General features: G+C 42.7%; 2 protein-coding genes across 2 annotated transcripts; both read left to right on the plus strand.

The window, feature by feature from the left end:
- Nucleotides 1-2414: 2414 nt before the first annotated feature.
- On the plus strand, nt 2415-2845 carry LOC108530270 (protein preY, mitochondrial). Its single transcript, XM_017873055.1, has one exon. The coding sequence runs from the start codon at nt 2492-2494 to the stop codon at nt 2834-2836; it is 345 nt and encodes a 114-aa protein (XP_017728544.1). The 5' UTR covers nt 2415-2491; the 3' UTR covers nt 2837-2845.
- Nucleotides 2846-2916: 71 nt separating this feature from the next.
- LOC108530220 (phosphatidylinositol N-acetylglucosaminyltransferase subunit Y-like) lies at nt 2917-3730 on the plus strand (the record flags this gene model as incomplete). Its single annotated transcript, XM_017872972.1, has 1 exon — nt 2917-3730. A coding segment is annotated over one exon (228 nt), but the record flags the coding sequence as incomplete, so codon positions are not given.
- Between the last annotated feature and the right edge of the window lie 12071 nt (nt 3731-15801).

Consider the following 15801-nt stretch of genomic DNA (forward strand, 5'->3'; position numbering starts at 1 on the left):
TTTCTTTCTTTTTTCTTTCTTTTTCTTTCTTTCTTTCTTTCTTTCTTTCTTTCTCTCTCTCTTTCTTTCTCTTTTTCTTCTCTTTTTTCTTTGCCTTGCCTCTCCTCTCCTTTTCTTTCTTTCTTTCTTTCTTTCTTTCTTTCTCTCTCTCTCTCTTTCTTTCTTTTTCTTTCTTTCTTACTTTCTTCTCTCTCCTTTTTTTTTTGAGATGGGGTCTTGCTCCATTGCCCAGGCTGGAGTGCAGTGGTGTGATCTCAGCAGCCTCGACCTCTCAGGCCCAAGCGATTCTCCCACCTCAGCCTCCTGAGTAGCAGAGACTACAGGTGTGCACCCCTGTGCTTGTGACTTTCTTATTTTTATTATTGTAGATATGGGGTTTTGCTATGTTGCTTAGGCTGGTGTGTAACACCTGATCTCAAGTGATCCCCTTGCCTTGGCCTCCCAAAATGCTAGGATTATAGGTATGAGCCACCGTGCCTGACTTCCCAACTCTTTTGTAATGGACAGTAAGCCTGCTTGACTTCTGTTCCAAAGGAAAATTCTACTCTGTCTTCTAAGGCTGCTTACTCTACAAGTATCCTTGAAAAAGTAAACTGGAACCAAAGATAGTGCGTCTCTCACAAAACACGGAAAAATGTGAGAGACCCGTGGAGAATTCTCTCTTAACAACTTGCTCAAGGTTCCCAAGCTAGCAGCAAGCATCTGGGCTAGGATTAGAAACCAAGCAGGCCGAGGAAAATTTAATGACCTCGCTGACTCCCTGTCCAAGATCATCAGACTCCAATCTATCTCAATTTCTGGGACCACTTCTCTTCCTGTGTGGGCAATTTTGGCATTTAAGCAACACGGCCTTTATGTTGCTGGCCTGGCTCGTGTGGGGAGCCCCATGTCAGTGATTATGCTCCTTCTTTGTCCCTTGGGGCCACACCCTGATCCTGGGCTCCACTTTTGCGGTGTTTCTTGCCTAGTTCCCCAGGATGAAGTGCCTGCCTTGTCCTTGACCTAGTCCCACAATCCCAAGCATTCGACTGCCATATTCCAGGCCACTCTTGGCCAGCATGATGCCTGGATCTTTGTGTCTTCTATCCCGGATGTGCTGCTGCATGTGGGCCACTTGTCACACTTGCAGGAGCTCTTCCGTGTTGACCTGCCCACCAAGAACTTTAACCTGTCACTTCATCTGCCAACCTGAGACTGCTCCACAGGTTCTGTTGGATTTCAAGTATCTTCTATTACATCTACTCCCATGTGCTTGTCTCGCCCTGTACCATGTATTTTGTTGCTGGATCATTGTCTTGATGCACTCAGGCAGCAGTAAAAGAATACCATAGCCTGGGTGGCTTATAAACAGCAGAAATTTATTTCTCACAATTCTGGAGGATGGGAAGTCCAAGATCAAGGAGCCAGAAGATTTTGTGTCTGGGGAGGGCTTACTTTCTGGTTCACAGACAGCTGTCTTCTCACTGTGTCTCCACATGGTGGAAGGGTGAGGGAACTCTCTGGGTTTTCTTCTTGTAAGGACACTAATCCCATTCATGACCTAATCACCTATTAAAGGCCCGACCTACAACTGCCATCATATTGGGGGTTAGGATTTCAACATACAGATTTTAGAGGGACACAAACATTCAGTCTCCAGCAGTCATTTGTTCAGTTGTTTACGTGGTTTCATTGCAATGAGGGGAGAGAGGTGGTGATGGGTGCTTCAAAGGTGGACAGCATAATCAAAGTGCTGCAGGGAAATGAGTGTATTGGGCCAACCAGGAAGCCAGTATGATCTGACCCGGGGTAAAGAATGGGAGAATAGAGATTCCCAATGCCAGGGTGAAGAATGCAAACAGAACTCAGTGACTGAATCATCGAACATCACAAGAGACTTCATGGTGGTGTGCACTGGTGGATACAGTGTGGCTTGGGTGTCGGGTAGAGATGGATTTGAATCCTGGATCTGCTACCTATGAGGTGTGACCTGGAACTTTTACTCTGTGTCTCAGAGTTTCTCATCTAGAAAACTGTGATAATAATACCTACCAAATGGGGCTGTTATGAAGATTGTCAATAAAACAGATACAACATCTAGCACAGTGACTTTGAATTATAAATGCTCGGCCGAGCACGGTGGCTCACGCCTGTAATCCCAGCACTTTGGGAGGCCGAGGCGGGCGGATCATGAGGTCAGGAGATCGAGACCATCCTGGCAAACATGGTGAAACCCTGTCTCTATTAAAAATACAAAAAATTAGCCGGGCATGGTGGCAGGCGCCGGTAGTCCCTGCTACTCGGGAGGCTGAGGCAGGAGAATGGTGTGAACCTGGGAGGTGGAGCTTGCAGTGAGCCGAGATTGCACCACTGCACTCCAGCCTGGGCAACAGAGCGAGACTCCATCTCAAAAAAATAAAAAATAGGCTGGCTGGCTTGGACGAACACGGAGCCAGGAGCTCGGTCCCGGCTGGCGGAGGCGCAGTGAGGCCTGGTCTCCGGCTGCTAGACCATGCTGAGCGGAGCACGCGGCAGGCTCGCCTCAGCGCTGCAGGGAACTAGCGCAGCGCCGTACGCGGTCGCCTGTAGGTGTCTGCACGCGTCGGGGTCGCGGCCTTTGGCCGACCAGAGCAACAAGACGGAGGAGCCGCCTCGCGCCTTCGATCCGGCGCTGCTGGAGTTCCTGGTGTGCCCGCTCTCCAAGAAGCCGCTCAGATATGAAGCATCAACAAATGAATTGATTAATGAAGAGCTGGGAATAGCTTATCCAATCATTGATGGGATTCCTAATATGATACCACAGGCAGCTAGGATGACGCATCAAAGTAAGAAGCAGGAAGAAGTGGAGCAGCGCTAGTTCATAATTAAAAAAATAAAACGCCAACAGCCAACTTTTCTTAGTACCATATACCTTTTAAAACACAGTGGCAGGTAATAAGTGGAAGAGAAGAATGTTTGTCTCTTCCTACTTTGACTGTTCTTATTCCACTGGTTTCTTTAACAGGACTGTTCTACTCAGCCTCTGTGGAAGAAAACTTCCCACAGGGCTGCACTAGCACAGCCAGCCTTTGCTTTTACAGCCTGCTCTTGCCTATTACCATACCAGTGTATGTATTCTTCCACCTTTGGACTTGGATGGGTATTAAACTCTTCAGGCATAATTGATGCAACTAGAGTCAATATGCTGTATGTATTAACGGTGGTTCTTGAGCATCTATCTCTGAAAGCTCAAATGGATGGAATTGAGTTTGTGGGAAAGAGGCTTTGCTTTGCGCATATCAGGCTTAGGACTGTGGGAGGCTTAAGTTGCAGATGCTTCTTTTATTGTGCTCTTGTTCTGCCCTTGTTTTTTGAAGGCTCTGACTTATAACTGCTGTATCAGAAGAAACATTTTGACAGTGTCTTGTTGGAGATAAACATCCGTAATTGGCATGTGATGACTATTTCTTATTCCATTCATCTAAGAGTCATTGAAATTTAGTTTTGCCTGTTTGTTTAGCTTCAAGGTCTTTGGTAAAGTCACATGTTAGGGATGACTGAAATAATTCCAAAGGAGTGATGTTGGAATAGTCCCTGTAAGGGAGAGAAATGCATTTGAACGAATGTGATACAAAACCATATAATCAAATAGAAATTTCATATACTTACAAAAATTGAGTCTGTAAAATTACCTTCATTTCTTTGACATTAAATGCTTATATTAGCAATAAAGATGTTGACACTTTCCCATAAAAAATAAACCAGTTTGTAAAAAAAATATAAAATAAAAAAATAAAAAATAAAAATAAACAAACAAACAAATAAATAAATAAATAAATAAATGCTCGATAAGTGGTGGTTGTTATAGATTGATCCTGATGGAATGCTAGTCCTGGGAGGGACCTTATGGCATATTTAATCTAACCTGTTTATTTTAGACATGAGAAGAAATGAAGAAGCTCAGAGCAGTCAGCTAAGTGACCTGTTCGCTCAACCTTGCCAGGGGTGACAGAAACTTACTCATTGAACACTGATTACTTATCAAGCGCTTGATCGTGTGCAGTCAATCATTTATTGGTTGCTGACTCGCTGCCAGCAGACAGACAGCAGCATCCTCTGGAGACACAGATGATGTGTTTGTTTATGGCTTACCCTGTCGTGGGGGCACTGTCCTCTCTTAGCTATGGACTATCTGGATATAAACCAGTCAAGTCCTCTGTGATACAGCCAGACTACCAGCCCTTCAGCCTCACCGCCTTCCTTCAGTTCCTCAAAACTGCTCTATTCTTTGCTGCCACTTAGGGCTACTTCACTCAGCCAATTCCCAGTCATTTTTTAGGTCTCAGCATAAGTGCTATTTTTCCAGAAAAGTCTTCTCAGATGCCAGCAGTGAGGCAAGGTTGCCTGTCACCTGCCCCCTTAATGCCTGGGGCTCCTCCTTCACTGTGCTTCTCCTGACATCATCAGTACCCATCTTTTCCACTAGGGAATCTCTGTAAGAGAGGAAGTTGGTTGCTGTTGTTCACTGGGACATCCCCAGGGCCTGGCAGAGAGGAGGTGCTTAGTGAATGTTGGTTAAATGACTGATGAAGGTTTGCTAACTGCAATCGATGTTTCAGAATTTTGGGGTTGCTGCTTGGGATGTAAAAAATACTCTAAAAATGGAGTAGTTCTTAGAGTATTTCTTCCCAAGAAAGGCATTGAGGAAGGTTATACTGATAGGTACATATTTATGTAATATGTGTTCCACCTACTGGCACAGAAACAGGCATTGCTTTGCCCTTATGCTTCTCAGTTTATCTTGCAGTGTCACTTCATCATGGACCACTTGGTCCAAGGACTGGTATTTGGAAACTGCTCTCCTAAAAGTCACAGCCATTAATTAGCTGTAGCAATTGCCATTGCTCTACATTGCTAAGGAAAGCAAGTTTCTGAGTCCCAAAGGTTTTCATGACAAATTTACCAAATATACATCCTTCTTTTATTTCTACGTGGCTCAATTTTTACCCTAGCTCTACTTTTTATTTTTTAAATGAATATCTTACCTTGTCATGGTGGCTTATTTAGTTCCCCGATCAGTTCACACTGTCCAGGAAAGGGAGATGGCAGCACATGTGGATAAGGACATTCCTCTTTGTAGTGTCATTTAGCCAAAGTGGAACTTGACCACTTACTGCAGCTGAAATCCCTTCATGGACTTATGGTGCCTTTAGATTTGCCCAGTCCTGCCTCAGGGTGAGAACAAGAGGACTGTGCATGACTGTGCTTGGGAGATAGGGCATGGTGACACAGTGTACAGTGGTGCAGGTTGTGCCCTGCCAAGGGTCCCCAGCTGAAGGAAGAGTGGGCTCCCTCACTAAGCTATGTACCCAAGTGGAGTCTGGGTCTGTTAGGAAGACAAGGCCACCTGTTTCTAGTTCACACAAAGGAGACAGGGCAGGAGGTGATGGCGGTCCAAGGAGCCAATAGGGTGGATTAATTTGGAGCATGTGGGCTTTTCAGGAAGACAGGCATAGGCTTAGATCTTTGCCCCCCCACCACTATCCGTGTGACTTTCGGCAAGTTTGTCAGCCTCAGTTTTCTCATCTGTAAAACAAGAATACAAACAATAGCAACAACAAGATCTGTTTTATATGGTTGTTGGAAGGATTAAATGAGATAACGCAGCAGGAGGCTCAGCAGGGTGTCAGGGCTTCACAAATACTGCTTGTGTTGATCATCGATGGTTCCAGGAAGCCCTGAGTCATCCAGGATGCCTTATGGACAGAGAACTCACACACTTTTTCCTGTTTCCTCCTCCTCACCTCACTGCCCTGTCTGAACAGGTCACTCCCTTCACGTCCCCACCATCTCATTTACTAAAACCAGAAACCAAGACATCACCCTAGACTTCTCTCTCTCCTCCTCCCTCACCTCAACATCTAAGCAGTCTCTAAAGTCTATGGGTTCTACCAGCTCACCCTCCTTTCCCTGACCTTAGCCCAGCTACTTGGTCCAGAGCAGCCTCATTCTCATTTTGAACAATGGCAGCACCCTCAGACTGGCCCCCGTACCAGTTGTTCAGAAATGCAAATCTGATCTCATTGCTTCCTTGCTTAAGACTGTCCACTGGTGCCCTCTTTATCTACAGGATAAAGCCTACGTTTCTTTGGGATTAATCACAGTTTTGCAAGACCTAACCGGTCTCCTTACTGCTCCTGCCACAATTCCTGTNAAAAAAAATATAAAATAAAAAAATAAAAAATAAAATAAACAAACAAACAAATAAATAAATAAATAAATAAATGCTCGATAAGTGGTGGTTGTTATAGATTGATCCTGATGGAATGCTAGTCCTGGGAGGGACCTTATGGCATATTTAATCTAACCTGTTTATTTTAGACATGAGAAGAAATGAAGAAGCTCAGAGCAGTCAGCTAAGTGACCTGTTCGCTCAACCTTGCCAGGGGTGACAGAAACTTACTCATTGAACACTGATTACTTATCAAGCGCTTGATCGTGTGCAGTCAATCATTTATTGGTTGCTGACTCGCTGCCAGCAGACAGACAGCAGCATCCTCTGGAGACACAGATGATGTGTTTGTTTATGGCTTACCCTGTCGTGGGGCACTGTCCTCTCTTAGCTATGGACTATCTGGATATAAACCAGTCAAGTCCTCTGTGATACAGCCAGACTACCAGCCCTTCAGCCTCACCGCCTTCCTTCAGTTCCTCAAAACTGCTCTATTCTTTGCTGCCACTTAGGGCTACTTCACTCAGCCAATTCCCAGTCATTTTTTAGGTCTCAGCATAAGTGCTATTTTCCAGAAAAGTCTTCTCAGATGCCAGCAGTGAGGCAAGGTTGCCTGTCACCTGCCCCTTAATGCCTGGGGCTCCTCCTTCACTGTGCTTCTCCTGACATCATCAGTACCCATCTTTTCCACTAGGGAATCTCTGTAAGAGAGGAAGTTGGTTGCTGTTGTTCACTGGGACATCCCCAGGGCCTGGCAGAGAGGAGGTGCTTAGTGAATGTTGGTTAAATGACTGATGAAGGTTTGCTAACTGCAATCGATGTTTCAGAATTTTGGGGTTGCTGCTTGGGATGTAAAAAATACTCTAAAATGGAGTAGTTCTTAGAGTATTTCTTCCCAAGAAAGGCATTGAGGAAGGTTATACTGATAGGTACATATTTATGTAATATGTGTTCCACCTACTGGCACAGAAACAGGCATTGCTTTGCCCTTATGCTTCTCAGTTTATCTTGCAGTGTCACTTCATCATGGACCACTTGGTCCAAGGACTGGTATTTGGAAACTGCTCTCCTAAAAGTCACAGCCATTAATTAGCTGTAGCAATTGCCATTGCTCTACATTGCTAAGGAAAGCAAGTTTCTGAGTCCCAAAGGTTTTCATGACAAATTTACCAAATATACATCCTTCTTTTATTTCTACGTGGCTCAATTTTACCCTAGCTCTACTTTTATTTTTTAAATGAATATCTTACCTTGTCATGGTGGCTTATTTAGTTCCCCGGTCAGTTCACACTGTCCAGGAAAGGGAGATGGCAGCACATGTGGATAAGGACATTCCTCTTTGTAGTGTCATTTAGCCAAAGTGGAACTTGACCACTTACTGCAGCTGAAATCCCTTCATGGACTTATGGTGCCTTTAGATTTGCCCAGTCCTGCCTCAGGGTGAGAACAAGAGGACTGTGCATGACTGTGCTTGGGAGATAGGGCATGGTGACACAGTGTACAGTGGTGCAGGTTGTGCCCTGCCAAGGGTCCCCAGCTGAAGGAAGAGTGGGCTCCCTCACTAAGCTATGTACCCAAGTGGAGTCTGGGTCTGTTAGGAAGACAAGGCCACCTGTTTCTAGTTCACACAAAGGAGACAGGGCAGGAGGTGATGGCGGTCCAAGGAGCCAATAGGGTGGATTAATTTGGAGCATGTGGGCTTTTCAGGAAGACAGGCATAGGCTTAGATCTTTGCCCCCCCACCACTATCCGTGTGACTTTCGGCAAGTTTGTCAGCCTCAGTTTTCTCATCTGTAAAACAAGAATACAAACAATAGCAACAACAAGATCTGTTTTATATGGTTGTTGGAAGGATTAAATGAGATAACGCAGCAGGAGGCTCAGCAGGGTGTCAGGGCTTCACAAATACTGCTTGTGTTGATCATCGATGGTTCCAGGAAGCCCTGAGTCATCCAGGATGCCTTATGGACAGAGAACTCACACACTTTTCCTGTTTCCTCCTCCTCACCTCACTGCCCTGTCTGAACAGGTCACTCCCTTCACGTCCCCACCATCTCATTTACTAAAACCAGAAACCAAGACATCACCCTAGACTTCTCTCTCTCCTCCTCCCTCACCTCAACATCTAAGCAGTCTCTAAAGTCTATGGGTTCTACCAGCTCACCCTCCTTTCCCTGACCTTAGCCCAGCTACTTGGTCCAGAGCAGCCTCATTCTCATTTTGAACAATGGCAGCACCCTCAGACTGGCCCCGTACCAGTTGTTCAGAAATGCAAATCTGATCTCATTGCTTCCTTGCTTAAGACTGTCCACTGGTGCCCTCTTTATCTACAGGATAAAGCCTACGTTTCTTTGGGATTAATCACAGTTTTGCAAGACCTAACCGGTCTCCTTACTGCTCCTGCCACAATTCCTGTGTCCAGCAACAGGGCATTCTCTGGGCACTTTCCATAGCTTTATGGCATTTCCTGTCTCTGTGCCTTAGACATGTTCCGCTTTCTAGGAATGCTGTTGATGATCATGATGAAGAGGAAGAGGGTGAGAGTAACAGTAACAGCTGCCATGTATTGGCGATTTATAACAGTAACCGTTTTCTGTGCTCAGTGCTTTTCATTCATAATCTCTCTTTCCCCAACCTTGGTTACCTGGTGAACTCCTCAAATACAATTATGATTTTTTTTTTTTTTTTTTGAGGTGGAGTCTCACTCTGTCACCCAGGCTGGAGGACAGTGGCACAATCTTGGCTCACTGCAACCTCCGCCTCCCAGGTTCAAGCGATTCTCCTGCCTCAGCCTCCTGAGTAGATGGGATTATAGGTGTGTGCCACTATGCCCAGCTAATTTTTGTCATTTTAGTAGAGATGGGGTTTCACCATTTTTTCAGGCTGGTCTTGGACTCCTGACCTCATCAGCAGCCCACCTAGGCCTCCCAAAGTGCTGGGATTAGGCGTGAGCCACTGCGCCTGGGCACAGAATTATGATCTCTAGAAATATATCGTTGTGTTGATTTACGGGAGTGCTTCACCTGGAATACAGAGGGCTTGACTTTACTGGGCCCTTACTCGAGCCCACGTTGGCATGTGTGGTAGTCAGTGTTGCCCTCCTACTCATTTTGAAAAATAGACTTTGGTTTTTAGAGCAGTTTTAGGTTTACAGCAAAATTAAGCAGAAAGCAGAGTTCCGATATGTCCTCTGAGCCCTTGCCCCAGCCTCACTATCAGCATCCCAGGCCAGAGTGATAAATTTGTTATGATTGATGAACCTACATTAACACATGAGTATCGCCCCAAGTCTCTAGCTTACATTAGGGCTCCCTCTTGGTGTAGTACATTTTATGGGTTTAGGCACATGTGTAATGACATGTATCCGCTATTACAGTGAGACAGAGTTCCTTCCCTGCCCTACAAATCCTCTGTGCTTCACCTCTTCATCACTCCCTCAAACCCCTGGCAACCACTGATCTTTTTATTATCTCCATAGTTTTGCCTTTTCTGAAATGTCATATAGTTGCAATCATACAGTACATAGCCTTTTCAGAGCAGCTCCTTTCACTTAGTAACATGCATTTACGTTTCCTCCATGTATTTTCATGGCTTAATAGCTCATTGTTGTTTAGTCCTGAATAATATTCCATTGTCTGAATGCAAAACAGTTTTTGAAGGACAAAACTGAAGGACATTTTGGTTGTTTCCAAGTTTTGGCAATTAGGAACAAAACTGCCGTAACATCTATGTGCAGGTTTTGTCATGGACATAAGTTTTCAACTCATTTGGTTGAAACCAACCAAGGAATATGGTTGCTGAGTCATTTGATAGGAGCATGTTTTGTTTTTTGAGAAACCGTTGAACTGCCTTTCAAAGTGGTTGTACTGTTTTGCATTTCCACTAGCCGTGAATGGGAGTTTCTTTAGCTCCACATTCTTGTCAGCACTTGATGTCATCACTGTTCTGGATTTTGATCATTCTATTAAATAATAAGTGCGTGGTAGTATCTTATTTTAACTTGCAATTCTCTAGTGACATATGATATTGAGCACCTTGTCATATGCTTATTTGACATCTGTATATCTTCTTTGGTGAGGTGTCTGTTCAAATCTTTTCTTCATCTTAAAATCAAATTGTTTTCTTTATTGTTGAGTTTGAAGAGTTGTATATATATACACACACACACACACACACACACACAAATATATATATATATGCTCTGTCACCCAGGCTGGAGTACAATGGCTTACTGCAACCTCTGCCTCCTGGGTTCAAGTGATTCTCCTGCCTTAGCCTCCCGAGTAGCTGGGATTATAAGCACCCGCCACCATGCCCAGCTAATTTTTGTGTTTTTAGTAGAGATGAGAGTTCACCTTGTTGGCCAGGCTGGTCTTGAACTCTTGACCTCAGGTGATCCAACTGCCTCAGCCTCCCAAGGTGCTAGGATTATAGGCGTGAACCACCACACCTGGCCTGCATTTTGGATAACAGTTCTTTATAAGATATGTCTTTTGCAAACATTTTCTTTCAGTCTGTGGCTTGTTTTCTCATTCTCTTGAGCTCCTACTCATTTTTCTTTCTTTCTTTTTTAAATTTATTTTTTTCTACTCCCCAGATTGGAAGAGCTCCTACTCATTTTTAAAGCACAGCTTGGGACTCAACTTTTGTGATAATTAGAACTGTCTATTTCTGTCTCCAGAAGTTGATCACTATTGACTCTGTGCCATTACTGTGCCTTTTACAAATATCCATCATATTGTAAATATTTACCCATCAGACTGTAACATTCTTGGGGAGAGGGACATGCCACTCATTTTTACATTTCCAGCGCAAAGCATAGTATCTGGCACTAGCTAATGTGTGTCGTAGTGTATGTGTGTCAAGTGAGCTAAAGGTGTAAAATGAGGACCCAAGTGAGCAGGGCACCCCTGCTTCCCTGAAAAGCACTGGGTGAGTTTTGCTTCAGCAGAAGTATGAGGAAAATGCTCTGTCTCCTGGTCTTGTTTCCATTACATCCTTATCTGGACACAGGCTTTTTTTTGTGTGTGGAGTCTTGCTCTGTCACTCAGGCTGGAGTGCAGTGGTGTGATCTCAGCTCACTTCAACCTCCGCCTCCCAGATTTAAGTGATTCTCCTGCCTCAGCCTCCTGAGTAGCTGGTATTATAGGCACGTGCCACCACGCCTGGCTAATTTTTGTATACTTAGTAGAGACTGGGTTTTGCCATGTTGGTCAGGCTGATCTCTAACTCCTGACCTCAGGTGATCCACCCACCTTGGCCTCCCAAAGTGCTGGGATTACAGGCGTGAGCCACCACGCCTGGCCTGGACACAGGCAATTTTGATAGATCCCAGATGTAAGCCATCCCTCCCTACTGAAAAAGGAGTGGGTGATTAGAGGCCGAATTCCTCCCCAGTCAGGGTAAATACATTTGTAAATTGCTCTGGGGGTCTTCGTGGGCAAGAAGTGTGTCTGTCGCCTGCATATAATTTTCTAGAATGTGTCCCGACTCAGCTCTTCCCACTGCTTTTTCCATTCCTGCTTATCATTTAGCTAGAATCTTCACTGTGAAGGAACAATTACCATTCTGTCTGCCTCCACAAAGTCTCATCTCTTGCATGGAGCTGTAAGAGCGTGTGCATGTGCGTGCTCAGGTGGTGAAATACCTTCTGAATTCTTCCATGGGTCAGAATCTTGCAAACTTAAGTCAAAACCCTTTCCTTTCTCTCTTCTCCTCCCTCTACCGCGACCTCCCTTCTGTTTTTTTCTTACTTCTCATGTCTGCCTCCCTCTTTCCTTTGGCTTGCAGTGTTTTTGTAAAATTCTCCCCTTCTTGACCCCATATAATCCCTGGCATTTAGCTCAGAATGCATTCCATTATATCTAAGAACAGTTTTCTCTCAATGGGGCTTCTATTAAGACCAGACCTTGCATCCAGAGTTGGCTTAAGCCCTAAGGGGATGAAGTTGGGAGAAGAAAGAATTTTCACATGGTTTTTAGGCTTGTGACCATTTGACTTATAGACATGAATGCTGAGACATTCAAATGAAAAGTAAAGAAAAATCCAGTAAAAGATCAGCAGATGTTTTGCCTGCAAGGCTTGAGGGTTTCGATGTTAGGCAGGAAAAATGTGGATTCTTGACTGAACTTTGCAATTTTCAAAGGGTGTTTTAGGGATACTTAGGTAATAGTCATTATTAGCATCTTGAGTCAGTTGAGATAATTATAAAAGTTAGCAAACTACTGCATGATTGCTGTAAGAAGTCCAAATAATATGGAAATCTACAGAGCAGAAACTTAAATGTCCCTTCCACCTTCCTTCCTCTCCCTCCATTTCACTCTTTCCTGAGACAAATTCATGGATTGAATATGTGCGCTTTCGGACATTTTTTTTTTCCCTGTGCATTTGCACACACTTGGTTCTGTTATTACTTTCACGTAAATGGTCATGCAATTTATTCTGTGATGTTCATTTATTCATTTAATAATAGACCTTGGAGATCTTTCATGTTAGTACATACAGAATGATCTCCCTCTTTAGCTGCTGTGGAGAGTTCTGGAACATGGGCGTAACATCCTTTACCTAACCATTCTCCCAGGGAGGGTTGTAGGGGTGACATCGTTCCTATTCTCTCTTTCCTTTTTCTATTTTGAACAATAAAGCAAAAAATATCCTTACACATATATTTTTTCTCATATATATTTTTGTGGTTGTTATAAAACTTTACAAATTTTTGCTGATTTCAGGTGACATTGAGCCTCTTGCTCTCTGTCCATTTTTTTTTTAATTTCAGATTGTCTGTTCATTTTCTTTTTTTTACTGTTCTTAGGAATTGTACATATTTTCTTATTAATTTCATGGGGTTCTTTTCCAAGATTTTATGATTAATTTTTAAGCATACAGAAAAATTAACAGAATTGCATATATAGTAAACATCCATGTCTCCACCACCGAGAATCTATAAATAACATTTTGCTGTTTTGACTTTTATTACATAGCTTTTCACCTATCCATCCTTTTACTCATTTATCAATCCACCTTCTTTTTATGCATTTCAGAATAAGTTGCAGATCTCAGTATACTATTTCAGATTCTTATCAATAACAGAATTTAATATTTGTTTACAGTCCTTTTATTTTTTATGGTAATGTTTACATATAGTAAAATGCACAAATCTTAAAGTTCAATTCAATGTAGGGGGCTTTATATATATATGTTAAGGGGAATAATCGTTCCCTTTTTATTTATATTGCAAGTATTTTCTTCAAATCTGGCACTTACCTTTTAACTTTGTTATGATATCCTTCACATACAGAACTGCAAAATTTACATAGTCAGTAATTTTCTTTATGGATTCTAGAGCTTGCATCTTCCTTAGGATGACTTCTCCTGTCCCAATATTATTTTATTTTATTAAATAAAACAATTGAATATTATTTTAACAATTCAATTTTTCAGAGTTTTGGTAGTTATAGTTTTAATTTTAAAATCTATATTAAATTATATTTTGTGTAGGGAGTAATAATACCTAACTTTTGCAATCGCAAACCAGTTGTCCCAAAGCCAAAGACTCTTTTCAGAATTATCTGCTTTAGTCTTTGATGGATGATTTTCTCCAAAATTTAGAAGAAGTTGGAAGAGTGGAAGAAGAAAAGGCAGCAAGAAGGCAGCAAGAAAGCAGCAAGAAAGCAGGAGAAGGCAGTGCAGAGGGGATGGACAGAAAATGAGATTTTGGAGTGAAGATTCTAAAAGTCTCACGAAATTTTTTCTGCAACAATTGAACAAAGTTATTTTTTGCATAAAACTGTGGAAACGCAAGTTTTGTCTTCAACAATATCTCCCACGTAATTTTATTTAACAGGATAATACGGTGATTCAGAGCTTGGGAATTATGTCAAAAACAGTTTTTGTATCTTTTTAGTGAAGACTTATCTGTGAAAGCGTTGGAGTCAAGGTGTGCAATTTGTCAGATATCAACTGCAGCATGAGTAACTGATGAGTCTGGGGACATGTGAAAGGAGAGAGAGAGAGAAGACAGCAGCCAAGAGCACAGCAGTCAGAGGGAGGATCTGGTTACACTTTGCAGTTTCACTTTTGAGGTAGGGGACAAGGCAGCCTTTGGCAAGGGAGCATAATGTAGGGTCAGCATTGCCATTTGAGAAACAAGGGAATAAAAGAAATATGGATATATAGTTCTTTTGAGAACACATCTAGACTATCTCATCCAGTCTTGGAAATGTTAGTTAGTGTTGTTTAGCAGACAATCAGTTGGAGTGAACCAGAGAAAGAGAAGAAGAAGAAGAAAAAATCACTTACAAGGACATGTTAAAAGGAATGCAAAATAATTTTTGTCAATTGCACTGCACAGCACAAAAGCAAATTCTTTCTATTATTAATACAACATAAGGAAAGAAGAAGAAAGTGCCAATGTTTTATTGCCGTGATAAATACTTGCAGGGGTTCAAAGAACTATAAATAAGGGTTCACATGTGTCATGTTTTCTACAATACACTATGTATTTATTCAGGATCTAATAAAAAGCGAATATTGTACAGCAGGTCCTTGAATAATGTCATTTCATTCAAGGTGGTTTTGTTATAATACTGATGAGGAAAAAGAATCACTTCCTGGCTGGGGCTGTTGTCTGTGTGGAGTTTACTTCTCCCCTTGTCTGTGTGGATTTTCTCCAGGTATTCCAGTTTCCTTCCACCTCCCAGAGCTGTGCACATTAGGTGAATTGGTGTGTCTAGTTTGTCCATTCTGATTGTGTGTGTGTGAGTGTGTGAGTGACTGTGCCCTGTGATGCAATGGCATTCCGTCCAGGGTGGTTGCCTGCCTTGTGCCCTGAGATCCTGGAAGAGGCTCTGGCCACCCATGACATTGAACTGGAATAATTGGGTAAATAGCTATCTTACTTGTTTTTATTAATCTTTCATAAATGTATGCATAACTCATTCTTATTTTATTTTATTTTTTTGAGACAGGGTCTTGCTCTGTCGCTCAGGCTGCAGTGCAGTGGCATGATCATGGCTCACTGCAACCTTGACTCCCTGAGCTCAAGTGATTCCCTCACCTCACTCTCCCAAGTAGCTGGGACCACAGGCACGCGCCACGACACCCAGCTAATTTTTTTGTAGAGACAGTGTTTTGCCATGTTGCTCAGGCTGTTCTCAAATTCCTGGACTCAAGCCATCTGCCCACCTTGGCCTCACAAAGTGTTGGGATTATAGGCGTGAGCCACCATGCTGGGTCCACTTTTATTTGAATGTTTAATATTAGAATTGCTTTTGTCCTTATTTAAAAGTTTGGTGATATTTTTGTGATCAGAAATATGCTGTAGGAATTTAACTCTGGTGTATATCAATTAGCCTATGTTCAAATTGATTTTGTTATATGTTGTTTTGCTTAAAGTCACAATTTCCAAGAAGCTATCAATGACATTAAACAAGGACTTCCTGTACTATATGACCCAGCCATGCCACTCCTGAGTATTTACCTGAGAGAAATGAAAGGATAGATCCATATAGAGCCTAGTACATGAATGTCCATAGCAGCTGTGTGTGTAGTAGCTGTGTCTGAAACAGCCTAAATGTCCGTCAATAAGGGAATAGATATACCATTGTGGAATA

The sequence above is a fragment of the Rhinopithecus bieti genome, unplaced genomic scaffold, assembly GCF_001698545.2.
Source record: "Rhinopithecus bieti isolate Rb0 unplaced genomic scaffold, ASM169854v2 scaffold_110, whole genome shotgun sequence".
NCBI lineage: Eukaryota > Metazoa > Chordata > Mammalia > Primates > Cercopithecidae > Rhinopithecus > Rhinopithecus bieti.